Source organism: Podarcis liolepis (genome assembly GCF_965112155.1).
Source record: "Podarcis liolepis genome assembly, chromosome: Z".
Lineage (NCBI taxonomy): Eukaryota > Metazoa > Chordata > Lepidosauria > Squamata > Lacertidae > Podarcis > Podarcis liolepis.
Genome location: NC_139570.1, coordinates 50,640,028 through 50,658,494, shown reverse-complemented (window position 1 = coordinate 50,658,494; position 18,467 = coordinate 50,640,028). Strand labels below are relative to the sequence as shown.

Genomic DNA, 18,467 nt, shown 5'->3' with positions numbered 1-18,467 from the left:
GCTCTATGGTTATACAGTGGTGCCCCGCAAGACGAATGCCTCGCAAGACGAAAGAGTTTTCCATTTTTTGAGTTGTTCCGCAAGACGAATTTCCCTATGTCTTGCGAGTTCTTGCGAGTTTGTTTCCTTTTTCTTAAAGCCGCTAAGCCGTTAATAGCCGCTAAGCCGCTAATAGCTGTGCTTCGCAAGACGAAAAAACCACAAGATGAAGAGACTCGCAGAACGGATTAATTTCGTCTTGCGAGGCACCACTGTACTGCCTCATTTCTGAATCAGCACATTTCTTACCCCCCTGCTGAAATCCTGCAACGTTTCATACTATGATTAGAGTTAGAGGGCAACTGGCTGAGCCGCCTTCTGCAATGCGATGGGGCAAGAATGCCCCTCAGGATGGCCGTACACTGGTACCTTGGTTTACGACTTAATGCGTCCCGGAAGTCCGTTCTTAGACCGAAACTGTTCTTAAACTGAGGTGTGCTTTCCAGGGCTGTCTTAAGCACAAGTGGCACCAGGGTGCAAAGATCCGCCTGGTGCCCCCCCCCCCGGCTGCCCAGTCCCAGGCGCGCAGGAGGGGGAAGCCGGCCGGCTGCCTCAGCGTCTCGCTGGCTTGGTTGCCCCCAAACTCGCAGCGCAGAGCCGTCTGCAGCAGAAGAGCCCACCGCGGCGCTCTGACCGATGGGTGGGCTCTTCCCCAGACTCGACTCTCGGGCCCTGGACTCTTGGCCTGGTGCCCCTGAGAGCCCGGCGCCCAGGTGCCCCGCACCCCTAGTGCCTATGGGTAAGGCGGCCCTGGTGCTTTCCCTAATGAGGCCTCCACCACCAGTGCCCTTCCACCGTTCGGATTCCATTCTTAGACCGAAGTAAAGTTCTCAAACCAGGACGCTACTTCCGGTTTTGCGGAGTTCGTAAACCGAATCGTTCTTAAACCGGACTGTTCTTAAACCGAGGTACCACTGTAATGTGGTCACACTGGGAAGCACTGCAAAACTGCTAATAAAGTGGGGCAATGTGTGTCAAACAATTGCTAATGCACTGTTATGGCATCAGCGGCATGTTTCAGAATACCCCCACAAAACCCCAAAGTTTGGAGGGCCTTCCCAGCTGCTTCCGGTTCAAATAAAACTTATTTCAGGTCAACCTGAGCACCCAATGGACAGCCACAGCTTAAAGGCCTTTTGTTCTTTCCTCTTTGATCTATGAACAGTCACCTAGGGCTGGCCCAAAACACATAGTTGCCTGGGGCAAAAATGGATGAGTTGCCCCCTCCCCATCACCCCAGAACCTGATCCAAATAAAGAAGCAGTTGGATCTTATTTCACCTATGGAAATGATGTGAAAGCCGTCTTATTTGAAGGGCTGTCACAAGGAAGATGCAGGGAACTTGTTTGGAGGATAAGACCTGAAACAATCGATTCCAGTGGCAGGAAAGAAGGTTCCTTATGTTCAAAGGAAGAGCCTTCTGGCAGTAAGAGCTGCTAGGCAGTGGAACGGGCTCCCTTGGGAAGTGATGGACTCTCCTTGGTGAGAGGTTTCCACACAGAGGTTGGGTGGCCACCTGTCAGGGACGCTGAGACCCTGCACTGCAGGGTCCCTTCCAACTCAGATTCTGTGAGAAAAGAGAAGCAGCCTGGCTTAGGCGGAGCAGGAGAGGCGGAGGGGTCACCTGAGGAGCTCCAGGTGAATACCTGAGGAACTGTCTAAGTCATTTGGGCAGCCCCAGGCAACTAATCACCCAACGGCCACAGATCCACCTCTCCATACAGTGGTTAAGATGGGAACAGGGTTTGTCTAAACTGGATCAAGCCACCTGTAGGAGTATGGGTTTTCAAAAGATGGAGGAGGAGGAGGAGAATCAGAAGTCGACTTGGCTGCCTGCCCTCTCCCCCCCCCCCATCACCACTCGGACACAGACCCCATCCCGTCACGTAGTAAAACCGCATCCGCCGGTCCTCGCTCATGTTCACAGCCACCACTTTGCTCCACAGGAGAAGACCTTCCACCAGCATCCAGGCGAAGGCAGCCATGAAGAAGAGGTGCAGGAAGGCCGTGACGGCAAAGCACACTCCCTGGGGAGAGGAAGGGAAGGAGGCCGTGGGAGGCGAGGGCGAGGGATCCCTTGGCAGGAACAGGTCTCTGTCCCGCTGGCAAAGGTGGGTAAGTCCCCCCTGAGGTCTCTCCCAGCTGCCTGCCCTCCCTCTACCTGGTTGGTTTTGGCCAATTCGCTGAACATGAGCAAGGCCTCCGCAGCTGCCAGCGCAAATATCAGGTTCTTGTGCACTGTGGTCCTCTCGCTCTTGGGGACACTGCAGGGAGGGAGGGAGGGAGGGAGGGAGGGAGGGAGGGAGGATGGGGAGATGGGAGTCAAGAAACAAAGTGATGAAATCCCCTCTATACAAGATTGGATCCAAAAGCTGACAGAATATGCCGAATTAGATGGTCTATCAGAAAAAAATAAAGAATAAATCAAAACAGGAATTTGTTTCAAAATGGGAGGTTTTCAAAGAATATCTGAAAAATAAAATTCTGTTGCAGCATTTGAGGAACTTCAGTAATAGTTGCAAGGTAGATATAAGAAATTAGATATATTAAGAAAAAGGTTGGGTCTTTAGTGTTAAGACCAATACATGTTTTATTGTTTGTTAAGAAAATTATGTGTCTATGGTTATTCCTGTGTGTAATTTGGTATTTGTGTTTTCTTCTTTTTTCTTGCTGTATCAATAAAAATCTTTTTTTTTAAAAAGAAACAAAGTTGGGAGTGCAACGCCCTTTTTTGACTGTTCAATTTTTTAAAAATTACTAAAGTTTTTTCACACTACAAGAACAGCTATGAAAAGCTACAAACAGAATATGTATAATATGGAGACTTCTCCTAGAGGCAGTTCTTAACCCCCACCCCCCACCTACAGGGGGTAGCAGCCCCCTCCCAGCTCCCACCTGGGACCTCTCCTCCACCCCCACCCCCCACCTCTCACCCTGGAGAACCAACACTTCTGGGAGTGCCATTCCGGATACCCAGCCCCCGTGCTGGTCAAGTCCCATCACATGCTTGGGAGACGGAGTGCAGAACCTGCAAGCCCCCCCGCCCCCCCAAATGACCAGGCATTCTGCTGGCTGGGGCTGATAGTTGGAGTCCCTGCAATGCCTGATCCCTACGGTGGAGCCACAGTCAGGAACAACTCATGCCAAGTACTCCAGCAAGAACAGGGAGCGCTTTGCACCCCTTCATAAGGAACATAGCATGCCTGCAGGATTAGGCCCCTGGTGGTCCACCTACCCCGGATTCCTGTTCTCACAGTGGCCAAACAGCCCTTTCCCCTCCTGGTGTTTCCAGCAACTGGCATTCAGAAGCATCGTTGTCTCCAACTGTGGAGCCAGAGCAGAGCCTTCCTGGTTAGGAGCCATCCATAGCCTTCCTCCTCCTCCTCCCCCTTCTCCATCTCCATGAATTTGTCCGGTCCTTTGGAACTCACTACCACAGGAGGCAGGGATGGCCTCCAACAGGGATGGCTTTGAAAGAGGATGAGACAAATTCATGGAGGAATAGGGGGCGGACTAGGGATGGGACCACATAACAGCGGTCTTGAGAGATCTGCATTGGCTCCCAGTATGTTTCTGAGCACAGTTCAAAGTGTTGGTGCTGACCTTGAAAGCCCTAAACGGCCTTGGTCCTGTATACCTGAAGGAGCATCTCCACTCCCATCGTTCAGCCCGGACACGGAGGTCCAGCTCTGAGGGCCTTCTGGGGGTTCCCTCATTGCAAGAAGTGAGGTTACATGGAACCAGGCAGAGAGCCTTCTCAGTAGTGGCGCCCGCCTTGTGGAACACCCTCCCTTCAGATGTGAAGGAAATAAGCAGCTATCTTCTCTTTAAAAGACATCTGAAGGCAGCCCTGTTTAGGGACGTTTTTAATATTTAATGCTGTATTGTTTTTAACACTCGATTGGGAGCCGCCCAGAGTGGCTGGGGAAACTCAGCCAGATGGGCAGGGTATAAATATATTATTATTATTATTATTATTATTATTATTATTATTATTATTGCTCTGCTCTGTCTCCACAGTTGGAGGCAGGAATCTGGCAGGCACTGGCAGGGCACTGACGAGTGTGCACTGGGGGAAGGGGGCTTGGAGCGGGGGGCAGTGGTTTGTGGGGGCCTGTGGCAGGCAGGAATCAGAGGCAGAGGCAGCTTCAAAGCTGGAGGAAGAAGCAGGCCGGGCAAGCGAACCGCCAGGCGCCTCCCCTGCACTTTGTCTCCCAAACCAGGAAGGGGCTGAAGAGGGAAGAGCAGAGGCATCTTCCATGCAGGTGTAGTCTCTGGCTACATGCACACAGCCCACTGGGGAAAGGTGCATATGGGGGAGGGGGAGGGGTTGCTGCAAGTGCTTCACAGAGCACAGACCTGGGGCAGCTGCCTAGATCTTAGATTGGTGTGGGGGGGGGGTATCCAGGATAGCACAAGAAGATTCTCGTGCTCGGATTTTGCTTGTGGGGTCTCCCTCTGCAATCATGGGGGGCCACTGTGAGAACAGGATACTGGACTAGATGAGCCCCTATTGGCCTGATCCAACAGAGTGTCATGATGTCCTTCTGTAAGGAAATCACCCCCATCCTACACCCGTGTTGCTTCTGGAGACGTGGCCCTGATCCAGCCTTACCCAACTGCCAGGAAGAGGACGAAGGTGACGATCAGGGCACAGAAGGAGACACCACAGCCGACAAAGGTCAAGGTCTTCAGGGTTGACTCCTCCTCTGCACTCCTCTGCTCAAACACACAGGAACAACTTGCTAAGCAGGGTCAGCTCTACTGTTAGGCAAAGTGAAGCAGCTGCCTCAGTTGGCGGGTGTTGGGGTAGGTGCAACCCCTGGCTATTCCACACAAGCCCCTCCCCAGCCATTCCCTTTTATTGGTGGATAGAGCTGGGTAGGCCACACAGGATGTCCTGCAAACCACCCCCACCCGCCCTCAAAAAGCCCACTTGACTGAGGTGTGGTGGACTGCCTTATTATTATTATTATTATTATTATTATTATTATTATTATTATTATTATTCCTCTACTACTACTACCATTTATTACCCATTCATCACCCCAAAGTCCCAGGGCAGGTTACTACAACTAAAGCACAACATTAAAATCAATTTAAAACAACTTAAAATTGTTGGGGAAAAGCAAATACATTTCCTTCTCTTGAGCTTCTATTTCATGCATGTGTTGCTTCAAACCACATGAGGATGCTGTTTGCCTAGCAAACTATCCAACACTTGCTTGAGGCCTCTATAAGTTAACTGCACCACTAAAAGCTGAACCATTTTGTGTTCTCTCTTCCAACATGTTGAGACAAGATGTCTGGTACTTCTCTCTTTTATCCCTACTCATCCTGTTAATAGCTCCTGCATGAATAAAACCTTTGAACTCCAGAAACAGTAGGTGGTTATTTCAATCTAATTTACCCGGGCTGCAAGCTCTCCTAACAAAAATTACAGAAATTATGTGGGTCTGAATATATACACCTCGAGTGTCAAAGGCCAAGGTAAAGAAGTGTGTCTTCAGTATTCAAGTAAAGCTGTATAATGAAGGTGCCAGACACACCTCTGTGGCGAAAGAGATACCCAGCTGCCAGTGCAAACCTGTGGCTTTTGTATGTGGGGTGGAGGAAGAGGCACCACATTGCCATTCATTGCAGGAAGAAAAAACATTTTGGGATGGCACTAAGGCCTGTTCCCCGGTCCCCCAACCTGCCCACCCCTTGGCTCCCTTAAGCAAAGGGTTCCGTCTCTCTCACCTGCACTTCGTAGACCTGCAGCAGCACTGCAAAGTTGGTGGTGTGGTTGCAAGAGCAGGTGGTAAATTCCAGGTGGGAGGTGACAACAGAGCAACCTGCAGTCGACCAGCCTCCTCCTCTTCCTCCTTTGGGGCTAGCAGGGCATGAAAGGAGGGGGGGGGGAGAAGCCCAACAGGGACCAAAGGACAAACAATTCAAAGTGTTGGTGCTGACCTTGAAAGCCCTAAACGGCCTCGGTCCAGTAGACCTGAAGGAGCGTCTCCACCCCCATCATTCTACCCGGACACTGAGGTCCAGTGCCAAGGGCCTTCTGGTGGTTCCCTCGCTGCGAGAAGCCAAGTTACAGGGAACCAGGCAGAGGGCCTTCTCGGTGGTGGCGCCCGCCTTGAGGAACGCCCTCCCACCAGATGTCAAAGAGAAGAACAACTACCAGACTTTTAGAAGACATCCGAAGGCAGCCCTGTTTAGGGAAGCTTTTCATGTTTGATATTACGGTATTTTAATATTTTGTTGGAAGCCGCCCAGAGTGGCTGGGGAAGCCCAGCTGGATGGGCGGGATATAAATAATATATTATCATCATCATCATCATCATCATCTCCAAGTCCAGCAGCACCCAATGAGGGGAGCCAGCAGCAAACAGCTCTTGAAACCAGAGAGAAGCACAGAGCTTCGGTTGCCCCAGAAAGGCTTGCTGGTAAATGGAGGCCTCTTAGCCAAACCAGAGTGCTCCCCCCCCTCCATCAAACCCCCCCCCCAAGGGTTTAAGCAGTGAGATTACTTAGAGGGGTATTAAGAGGAGAGGGAGCAGCAGAGGTGGGTATTGGAGGTCCAAAGGACTCATCAGACTCACTGGATCTAGCTCATCAATTTTGCTGAATTAGAATTGTAGTATTGAAAGGGACCGTGAGGGTCACGTTTAGGGAAGCTTTTAATGTTTAATAGGTTATTGTATTTTAGTGTTCTGTTGGAAGCCACCCAGAGTGGCTGGGGAAACCCAGCCAGATGGGTGGGGTATAAATAATAAATTATCATCATCATCATCATCTAGCCCAACCCCCTCCAACATAGGAATGAAAGCAAATAGTTTTGACTGGATTTTGAATAAACGTGCAATTATTTGCTGCTGCTTTGAATTTTATCGTGTTGTTTTCCTGCTTAGTGGGCGGAGCAAACCGCTATTCTAAATAATGGCTTTGACAGGGAAGCCGGAACCAGCGATCAGTTTGTGGAACCCTGGAAAGGTTTGGGAAGAACTGGGCCAATGAACTGCGGAGCTGGGTTTCCAGTAAGCCCAGTCCCAGCCACCATGACCGGAAGAAGGAACAACAAGCCCTCAGCAGCCCCCTCCCACGAAGGAACACGAGAAGAAGCTCCCTTATGCTGAGTCAGGCTATTGCTCCACCCAGCTCTGCACTGTCAACACTGGCAGGCAGCAGCCCTCCAGGATTTCAGGCAGGGGGGGGTCTCACCCAGCCCCACCTGGAAATGCCAGGGATTGGACCAGGGACCTTCTAAATGCAGAGCAGTTGCTTTTTCGCGGAGCCGTGGTGCCTCCCTTAAAACATAGCTGTCAACTTACAGATTTGAAAATAAGGGACCAGCGGCCTCGAAAATAAGGGATCAGCAGCCAAAATAAGGGATCAACAATTACTTTGAGAAAATGCATATTTTGTTGCGTGCAAATGGCTTTAGATACCTATTAGGTCCATAAATTACCATATAGCATATATTCAACACAATAAAAGCAACAATTTGTTGTTGACAAAGGACAGCTGGACATAGAAAGTGCCCCATTACCTTCAGGACCTTAGTTAAGGGACATCATCAATAAGGGACAGCAGTGGGACATGGTGCTGGGATAAGGGACTGTCCCGCCAAATGAGGGACGCTTGACAGCTATGCCTTAAAAACTAAGCAAGGTGCCAGTCCTCACCGCTGCGCTTGAGTTGAATGAAACAGGAAGATAGGGAGCTTCCTTGTATTTCAGGCAGGGGTCTGTCGTGTCACCCCCTCCTCGCCTTGAGTCCCAAGTGCTGCCACCTTTCCAAATGAGCAAGAAGGTTCTGGACCTGAGAAGGATCCTGGTTTGTGAAGGCTAGCCCCCCCCCTCCCCCTGGAGTTTTTGGCAAAGCCCCACCATCTGCTCCTTGATGACCCAGACAAGGAAACAACATCCCACGTCAGACCATATTTACGGTGCACTGAGCATCCTGCATTCCTCGCGGGCCATAATTCTCCAAGTGACTCTCCTCTGTCGCAGGCTGGAGGCATAATTCAGTGAGGCCTCCAGGGAAAGGTCACTCATTTGCAAATAACTTTGCAGAAGGGAGCCTCCCTCCGCAACAAAAGGCTCCTCGTAGCAGGTTGGGGTGTTAAGAATAAACACATAACAGTCTTATCAATCTCAGGCAAGGGAGTGAATTGGTTGACTGACTGAACACAGGAGGCATAAGGGTCTCCCATTTTTCAGGCACGCTTGGAAATGTAAGCAACTGCCATGGGAACAAATAAATACCCATTTCACAGGGGGGGAAACTGACATTGCACAGAACACCCCTGAAGCAGCAGGCAAAGCGTGGCAACATCTTCCCATTCAAATACAAATTCAAATAAATAAACAAATTCAAATAAACACAAATTCAAATAAATAAGTCAATAAAAACCCAATTTGAAAGGGGAGGGGGGAAACCTCAGAGGGGCAGGGGGTGTTGGTGGGCACCAAGGCAGGGATGAGTGAACCGTTCAATGTCAGTTTCACATTTTTCCATCAGTGAGTTCCTTTCTCCACACTTCCACATGACTTTGCAATTTCTTTTTATTTGGAAAAAGTCCTCATGAGAAATCATCAGCCATTTTAGTGCAAATTTCTCTTGACATACACGTCTGTGTGTGCAATTCTGGCTGACAAATCCATTTCTGCAAAACTATTTTCTCTAATACAACGCACGGTTGTATATTATTTTCACTAATATGTGCATTTTTATTCACACTTTTAACCCAAGTATATGCATTTATTTTATTAAGGAAGTTTAGGGTTAGGGTTTTTAATGTCTGATGCTGTATTGTTTTTAATATTCAGTTGGAAGCCGCCCAGAGTGGCTGGGGAAACCCAGCCAGATGGGTGCGGTATAAATAATAAATTATTATTATTATTATTATTATTATTATTATTATTATTATTATTATTATTATTATACTTGGCTGGAGAATTGCTTTGCAAAAAAATCTGAAAGGTGTGGATTTCAAAGAGCAGCTGAGTTTTGGTTTAAATCTTGTTTCAGAAACTGCTAATCAGGTATGTCTGCCTCTAAATATGAACCGAGTCAAATTTCTTCCCCATCTGAGGGTGTCCAGAGGTGCCATACTGTGGACCCCAGAACCAGAGATTTTACAGCACAGCTTCCCAACTTTTCATGTTGGTGACACACTTTTTAGACATGTGTCATCGTTCCGAGACACAGTAATTCAGTTTTACTAGCAAACCGGAGCTTAAACTAGCTCCTTTTCCTGAGAGGAGTGTGTGGAGCATTTGCGTGACACACCTACGCACTGCAGCCGACACACTAATGTGTCACAGCACACAGTTTGGAAAGCTCTGTTTTACAGGAAGGAACTATGACCCAGATTTCAGACTTCCGCATGGAAGCTGGGTCTGCTTAGCCTGCAAAAGAGGAGACCGAAAGGAGATGAGAGAGTGATATTCCTCTCAAATGGCAAGCTTGTTTTCCGCTGCTCTGGAGGGTGGGACCCAGACCAAGGGATTCAGATGAAAAGAAAGGCGTTCTGACTAGATATTAGGAAGAACTTTCTGATGGGAAAAGCTGTTTGACAGTGGAACGGACTCCCTCCGAAAGAGGTGGACTCTGCTTCACTGGGGTGACAGCAAAGGTTGCAAGGTTTTTAGCTGGGGCAATTAGAATAAGATCCACTATTTGACTATTGATTCAAAACAATAAAATGTATTTTTATAGTTGACTTCTTATTTTTATTTTTTGCAAATCGTATAGTTGTATCACTGCAGAAGGTGACAGCAGCCACAAAATTAAGAGATGCCTGCTTCTTGAGAGAAAAGTGATGACAAACCTAGACAGCATCTTAAAAAGCAGAGACATTACCTTGCCGACAAAGGTCCATATAGTTAAAGCTATGGTTTTCCCAGTAGTGATGTATGGAAGTGAGAGCTGCACCACAAAGAAGGCTGATCGCCGAAGAATTGATGCTTTTGAATTCTGGTGCTGGAGGAGACTCTGGAGAGTCCCATGGACTGCAAGAAGATCAAACTCTACATTCTGAAGGAAATCAGCCCTGAGGGCTCACTGGAAGGACAGATCCTGAAGCTGAGGCTCCAATACTTTGGCCAGCTCATGAGAAGAGAAGACTCCCTGGAAAAGACCCTGATGTTGGGAAAGATGGAGGGCACAAGGAGAAGGGGACGACAGAGGACGAGGTGGTGGGACAGTGTTCTTGAAGCTACAAACATGAGTTTGACCAAACTGCGGGAGGCAGTGGAAGACAGGAGTGCCTGGCGTGCTCTGGTCCAGGGGGGTCACGAAGAGTCGGACACGACTAAACGACTAAACAACAACATTGTTGTATTATTGCTATGGCCGATGGCTGACGCAAATAAAGATTTGTTCATTCATTCTACTTCACTGGAGATTTTAAAGCAGAGGTTGGATGGTCATCTGTCAGGGATTCCTTACTTGTGAGTCCTGGATTTCAGGGGGTTGGTCTCATGACCCATGGGGTCCCTTCCAATTCTACAGCTCTGTGCTTCTATGGCCCTCCACCCTACAGACTGCTGCCCTCCCACCCTCAATCTGAGCTTCCATGCCTGCGAAGCTCTTCCTCTCTCCATCGCTCCCTTCGTAATGCAGCCAAGATGGCGGTTCCCCTTTCCTGAGCTACCTACCTTCTGCTGAAGTTCCAGAAGGCGCACACTGGCTCCACAAACTGGTCTGGCAGAGCCTGCGGTGGGACGGAAACAGTGGGAGTCTTGAGCCCTACAGAGAAGCAAGCTCTGGACCAAGCCCCAAAGGGGATCCACTCAAAACAACAGGGTCAGCCCCACCCTCTCGATCACTGCCAGTTCAAACACACCACCACAATCAGCACCAGCTGGGACGTGGCCTGTTACACAAAGGCAGCCACCCTGCAGCTACATGGGCCACTTTGAGGAAGGGGAGCCGGGGCGTGTAGTGGTTAGAGTGCCATGGAGGAAAAGGTGGGGACATAAATGCAACAAACAAACAAACAAACAAACAAACAAACAAATAATAAAAGGGCTCACCACCACCTTGGGATGACCACCAACATGGAGAGCTTTAAAAATGAATTAGACAAGGCTACCCATGGCTACCGAAGCGGGTGGCGCTGTGGGTTAAACCACAGAGCCTAGGACTTGCTAATCAGAAGGTCGGCGGTTCGAATCCCTGCGACGGGGTGAGCTCCTGTTACTCAGTCCCTGCTCCTGCCAACCTAGCAGTTCAAAAGCATGTCAAGGGGCAAGTAGATAAATAGGTACCGCTCTGGTTCGCCAGAAGCGGCTTAGTCCTGCTGGCCACATGACCCAGAAGCTGTACGCCGGCTCCCTCGGCTAATAAAGCGAGATGAGAGCCGCAACCCCAGAGTCGGCCACGACTGGACCTAATGGTCAGGGGTCACTTTACCTTTACCTTTTTACCCACGGCTATCAACCACAATGGCTATATACTCCAGTTATGGAACCTCTACCTGTGGGCCTAATTAGGCTTTGTGAGGCGTCCTCATTTGGGCCCACCCACCTGGCCATCTCCCCAACATCGCCGGACGCAAGAGATGCAAACATTGAAAGGGCCGCTCTGAAAATGGAGAATTGGGACTGCGCTCCTAATATTTCCTTTCCAGAGGTAGAACCCTGAACTTTCTTTTACAAGCTGCCAGGCTCAGTCCTGAAACATTTATTTTATTTATTTTACCTTTACAGTATATATCATCTTTTCCCTCAGGGAGCTCAATGTGCTGCGCATGGGTCTCCTCCTCCCCCACAACCAGTCTGTGCAGCTGGTTGGGCTGAGAGGCAGCAACTGCCACAAGGTCAGACATACCCAGTGAGCTTTATTGCAGAGCGGGGATTCGAACCCTGCTCTCCCAGGTCCCAATCCAACGCTCTCTCCATTACACCGCACTGGCTCTCACTATGATGCTAGGCAATTGGCTGGTGGGCGGCTCCTCCTTCCTACCAAAATGACCCACAGAGGGAGGGAGAGTCCTGGCTCTAGGCTGCTGGATGGACCCAGTTCCACACCCATGGCCTATGCAGACCAGGATCAGAAGCGGCACACTTTGAACATCAATTGCTGGGGTGCAGCGGCGGAAGGGGGAAATCTCCCCATGCCCTTCTTGGGGGCTACGCAGAGGCATCAGATTGTGAGAAGCAGGAACTGGGCTCATTCCCTCCTGGACTGTCTCTGACCCTCCATGTCATCCACAAACATAAGATTGGGGTATGTGCACAAAAGCACATTACTCTTTTTTTTAAAAAAAGTCATATGGTAATTCTCGACCAGGGCCGGCCCTGTCATTAACCTCCAGCAATTCTTCCTTGAAGCCGCCAAGTGTGCCTCACAGCCTGGCCTTGGCCTGCTTCTCTGAAGCGTGAGGTCGGACTCTGTTCTCATTCTTTCACCTGCTGGTCCACTCACCTTCTGGGTGAGGAATGCGAGGAGGGCACAATCTTACCCTTTGCCTCAGGCAGCAAAACATCTTGGGCCAGCCCTGGTCTGCACCAGTGTCCCTTCACAGGAACATAGCAAGTTACCAGACCTTTGCTCCATCTATCTAGCTCAGAGGTTCGCAAAATGGGCAGTAGCACCCCTGGGGGGCGGCGGCAGTGGAATTATCTGGGGAGCCCTGAGAGGTAGGGGGCAGCAGGGAGGCCCTGGAAGTGTAAGTGACCACTAGGCTCCGGTATCACTGGATCAATTCAAGTTCATCCGTTTTGCTGAGTTAGTTAAACTTACTAGTTTCAACTGCATTTTGAACAAATGGGAAATCAACACTGTTTGACGGTGTTGTGATCTTTTTTTAGTGTGTCGTGCAAACTGTTAATCTGAATAATGCATTTTATAGGGTAGAGTAAGGTCACTAGGGATGAGTTGATAAAACCAAGGGGGCAGTTGCCCCCAAAAGTGGGGGAGCCCCTTCTCCACACCAATGGACAGAGTTTCAAGCAGAAATCTCTTCCAGCCGTACCTGGATCTGTGGCTGGGGATTGAATCCAGGACCTTCTGCTCTGCAAATGAGCTATGGCTCTTCCACATACTTCATGCCCTTCCATAACCATTGTCATCTTCTCCCCTGCTCCACATGTTTACCCACAAAGATGTCCATTTGCAGCAGGTAAAGGTAAAGGGACCGTTGACCATTAGGTCCAGTTGTGGCCGACTCTGGGGTTGTGGTGCTCATCTCGCTTTACTGGCCAAGGGAGCCGGTGTACAGCTTCCGGGTCATGTGGCCAGCATGACTAAGCTGCTCCTGGTGAACCAGAGCAGCGCACGGAAACGCCCTTTACCTTCCCACCTATTTATCTGCTTGCACTTTGACGTGCTTTCGAACTGCTAGGTTGGCAGGAGCAGGGACTGAGCAACGGGAGCTCACCCCGTCGCAGGGATTCAAACCGCCGACCTTCTGATCGGCAAGTCCTAGGCTCTGTGGTTTAACCCACAGGAATGGACTGCAAAGCCTCACCTGGACCCGGTGCCAGAGGCGGTAACGCACAGCGGTGCTGATTTCCTCGTAGTCGCTGACCAGAGAGGAGGAGATGATGGAGGAGCCTGCCTGGGTGCTCAGGTACCTGGGGCAGAAACGGAAAAAGTGTTTGTTTATTTATTTACCAGACACTTTTGTGTTTGTTGTTTTTTTGCCAAAGCAACTCAACCACTCACCAACAAACAAGCCCACATATATACATTAAAATATGGCAGGGAAGGGCATACATTAAAACATCCCACCCACTCTAAAAGGCATAGGTAAAAGCCAAAGGCCTGGTTTAAAAGGAATGTTTTCGCCTGGCGCTGGAGATATGTAACGATGGCACCACCTCCCCGGGGAGAGCGTTCCACAAGCAGCAGAGGTGCGATGATGACCCTCACTTTTAGACTCCAGGGCCAATTTCATTCTGTTCACCTGAGCTTTCAATAGTCATTAATTTGTATTTGTAGGTGTGCTGCACAGACAATTCTGCTTAATTCACGAACGCTCATTGCTGTCCTGAGGGTTCTCGTAGCAAACTTTTGTTATTTCCTGATTTTATACTGAATTTTGTAAAGTGCCCTGAATTTTTATTTTTATTTTATTTTTTTTAAGGAAAAAGCCAGGCTGCAGATTCTTAAGATAAACACGGATGAGATTTGTGGCGCCTAAACAGGCATGAGCTTCCCTCTGCATTAGATACAAGAATAAACCTTGAAGGTGTTTTTGCTGCAAAACGAATTGCTAACATACACAAATATCTTTGCCTGGGCAGACCTGAACTTCTCCTTTAGCCAGCCTAGCACTTGTTTTAATTAATATAAAGAGGGAATGAGCCACAATCACTCTCACACACCTGCCTAGCCCATAAACCATTTCTGCCGTTCCCATGCCCACAGAAGCTCCGCCTCCCTATCTGAAATGCAAATGGTGACAGCGCCACCTTGTGTCCACCCCCCACAAAAACCAGACAATTCGATTCTGCAGTTTTCATCTCAAGGCAACAACTTTGGTGTCTGGGTTTTCACTTTTTCAAGCATGGCAACCCTAATATACATCCTTCTTTCCATCATGGAAACACACATCTGGTTCCCAGGTAGTCACCCACCTATATATTGACCATACCTGGTCCTGCTTAGCTTTGGCTAAATGGTGCCATTATTTGCTTGAGGAAGCTGTTTTATACCAAGAAAAATCACTGGTCGTCCACCTAACTCAGGTGAGTCTACATTGCCTTGGTCAGACCACACAAGGAATACTGCGTCCAGTTCTGGGCAAGCGTCCAGTTTATTGACAAGCTGGAAGGTGTGCAGAGGAGGGCAAGCAAGAATGATCAAGGATCTGCAAACCAAGTCTCATGAGGAACAGTTGAGGGAGCTGGGTATGTTTAGCTTGGGAAAGAGGAGGTTGAGAGGAGATGTTAGAGCCAACTTCAAATATCTCAAGGGCTGTCCCATGGAAGAAGGAGAATGCTTTTTTCTCCTACTCTGGAGGTGAGGACTCAAACCAGTGCCTTCAAGTTACAAGAAAGGAGAAATTCTGACTAAGCATCAGGAAGAACTTTCTGATGGTAAAGTGCTGTTTAAGAGTGGAACGGTCTCCCTCAGGAGGTGGTGGACTCTCCTTCCTTGGAGGTTATAAAGTAGAGGTTGGATGGCCATCGGTCATGAATGTTTAGTCGGAATCTCCTTTAGTTCGAGTCTTGCCCTCCAGAGCAGGAGAAAAGAAGCTTGTTCTCTCTTCCATGTGACAGCCCTTAAGACATTCGAAGATAGCTATCATATCTCCTCTCATTCTCCTTTTTTCCATTCTGAGCATACCCAGCTCCTTCAAGCACTCCTCGTAAGGCTTAGTTTCCAGACCCTTGATCATCTTGGTTGCCCTCCTCTGCACATGTTCAGAGGAGAGGAGAGATATAGTGGTCATGGAAGACCTCAACTTCTCCAGTATCTGTTGGAATTCAAACTCTGCCAAGAATGTAAGGTCCAACAAATTCCTCCACTGCCTCGCTGACTGTCTCATTTCCCAGAAGATGGAAGAAGCAAGAAGGGGATCGTCTATCTTGGACCTAGTCCTCACCAGGACTCTTGGGTTTCATGATACAGAGGCAAGGGAATGCTGAAGGTAGTGCTACTGGAAGGAATTTTTTTATTTTGACTATGGCAGACCAACACGGCTACCTATCTGTAACTTTAAAAAGCTTAGGCAGCTACTGGATGAGATCCCATGGTCAGAAATACTCAAAGAGAAGGGAGTCCAAGATGGATGGGAGTTTCCAAAAGGAGAAATATTGAAGACCCAATTGCAGACAATTCCAACAAGAAAGAAAAGTGGGAGGCATCTAAGGAAACCACTGTGGCTGCATAAGGAGCTTACAGATGAGCTGAGAGTTAAGAAATGGCAAAAGGGGGAAATCACTAAGGAGGAGTATGGACGAGTAGCCAACAGTTGCAGGGGGAAAGTCAGGCTGGCTAAAGCTCAGAATGAGCTCAGGCTTGCAAGAGAGGTTAGAAATAATAAAAAAGGGGTTGGGGGCTATGCCCAAAGTAAGAGGAAGAACAAGCAAGTGGAGGGTCTTCTGAAGAAGAGTTTGGATTTGATATCCCGCCTTTCACTCCCTTTAAGGAGTCTCAAAGCAGCTAACGTTCTCCTCTCCCTTCCTCCCCCACAACAAACACTCTGTGAGCTGAGTGAGACTGAGAGACTTCAGAGAAGCGTGACTAGCCCAAAGTCACCCAGCAGCTGCATGTGGAGGAGCGGAGACGCGAACCCGGGCCCCCAGATTACGTGACTACCGCTCTTAACCACTACACCACACTGGCTCTCATGGAGAAGACGGGGAAATGCTATTGGATGACAAGAGAGAAGGCGGAACTACTCAACACCTACTTTGCCTCTGTCTTCACCCACAAGGAAAGCGATGCCCAACCTGGTGCTAACTGAATCAATGATGGAGGGAGGGAGCTGCAGCCCAAGACAGGAAAAGAGGTGGTAAGGGAACACCTGGCTACTTCAAATGAATTCAGATCTCCAGGGCCTGATGAGCTGCAGGGTACTAAAGGAGCTGGGTGGAAAATAAATCAGGAGGCTGGGGCAGGTAGGAAAGGCCTGAGCTATGACCCGGCTCACCTACCTCCTTCCCCCGTCTGACACGGCTGCATCCTGGAGCACAGCGTTGCCACTGGTGAGAAGGCGCTGGAGGGAACTGTAGCCGTACCAGGTGTTGGTCATGGTGATCTGGCGCAGACCTGGGCGGGAATGAATGAATTTTATTATTACGGTCACAGACCAGTTCCGGCTCACTTACAATATCAGAAAAATCATAAAAGACAACAGTGAGCGAGATGAATAAACACCCAGCAATAAAAGATAATGGGATGTTTGATTGAAGTTAAGTGGTTTCTAGCTGTAATGGTATAAAAGAATATGGAAAAATTGGATTTTTAATGGGTAAAAATTTAATGCTAAAATATATTAAGATTAAAGATCAGGATAATAAGGAGGGAAAGGAATTGCTATTCTGCTATACAGAAATCTCCAAATGGGTCCGAACTGCAGTGTCTAAAACTCCTGGTAGAGGACAAGGATCCAGAGATCAAGCTAAGGGTGGCCATAAAACTTAGGGAACAAGCTGTACTACCAAAATGATTAAGGGTTTAAATGACAATTTTAGGTTCTATTTTAGTGATCAAGATCTGGGTGGGAAGTAACAGAAGTTTGTTGTGGCCTGGTTGTGGCAGGGACCAGGCTGTCTGCCATTTATTTGCATCACGTATGTTGATTTTTGATTATTTAATTTCTACACCACTTAACATATTAAAAATATCTGTGAGTGATGTACAAAAAACAGGCAACTCAAACAAAATATTACTAAAGTTCTCAGTTGTTATATTAGTACAAAGTTACAAAGATATATAAAGCAATATCAAATCATTTCCCTTATGACATACCCTGTTTGGTGGGATTTCATCTTACATGCAACACACAGAGACAGACCGGGAGTACCTCTCCATTGTACAACGTGAAATTTGGCTTTTCTGACGGTCTTAAGTGCCTCACCAACCAAATATTGAGTCTCTCTCAGATATACTGTGCTGCCTTTTTGCACTTCTAGGATTTTTTTTTTTATTGTTTTGATCTGTTTGATTTACTTCAGTAAAAACATTTAGAGAAGAAAATCTCTAAGCAATGAACAACATCCTAAAAACAAACACCACAGATAATTATCAAGTAAAAATTCTATGCTTCAGAGCAGAACAGAAAACAATGAGATCACCAGCTCTCTAAGCCATCTGTACAAGCCGGGGTTGTGAAAACTTTTTCAATCACTTGTGGATAACCTTCAGGCACGGTTGCTGGATGAAGCCAGAGGCAAAAGTAGGCAGAGCAATTGCACATACAATAAAAACCAGATGAAACCATATTTTAAAAGTTTAAACCAGATAGCTACTGTGGGAAGACATATTCTTAACTGCCTGCATAAGCAATAGAAGATAGAAAAGCTTTAAGCAGGTGTTCGAAAAGTTGGAACAGAAGGCGCCCGCTGAATCTCTAGTGGCATAGTGTTCCACAGGACCAGCCCTTGACACTAAATGGCTGGTTTCTTGTTGTTGTCAAATGAGCCTCCCCATCTTGGGAAATGACCAGCAATGTGCCTGCAGATTATCTGAATGACTGAGCTGGAATATAAGAGTTCAGGCAATCCCTGAGGTTCGCTAGACCAAAGTTGACCAGGGCTTTGTAAATTTTTACTAGGACATTGAACCTGGCTTGGTAGCAGATGGGCAGACAGTGCAGCTGTTTTAACAAGGGGGTCACCTATTGTTGGCCAGGTGACCCCATCAGCAATCTGGACGCCACATCCTGCACCATCTGCAGCTTCCACACTGGGCCCAGGGGCAGCTCCACACAGAGTGCATGGAAGTAGCCCAGCCCCAAGGTTATCAGCACATGG

At 48.3% G+C, this 18,467-nt stretch overlaps 1 protein-coding gene across 1 annotated transcript in view; it reads right to left on the bottom strand.

Moving 5' to 3' along the window:
• Nucleotides 1-18,467, bottom strand: part of ADGRD2 (adhesion G protein-coupled receptor D2) — a 62,396-nt gene that overhangs the window by 23,492 nt on the left and 20,437 nt on the right. The window contains exons 12-18 of the mRNA XM_083484518.1: nt 16,647-16,761; nt 13,511-13,616; nt 10,695-10,750; nt 5,782-5,914; nt 4,655-4,758; nt 2,201-2,303; nt 1,913-2,066 (exon numbers count right to left, since the gene is read on the bottom strand). Coding sequence (XP_083340644.1) covers nt 1,913-2,066; nt 2,201-2,303; nt 4,655-4,758; nt 5,782-5,914; nt 10,695-10,750; nt 13,511-13,616; nt 16,647-16,761 — 771 coding nt within the window. The remainder of the gene's footprint in view (nt 1-1,912; nt 2,067-2,200; nt 2,304-4,654; nt 4,759-5,781; nt 5,915-10,694; nt 10,751-13,510; nt 13,617-16,646; nt 16,762-18,467) is intronic.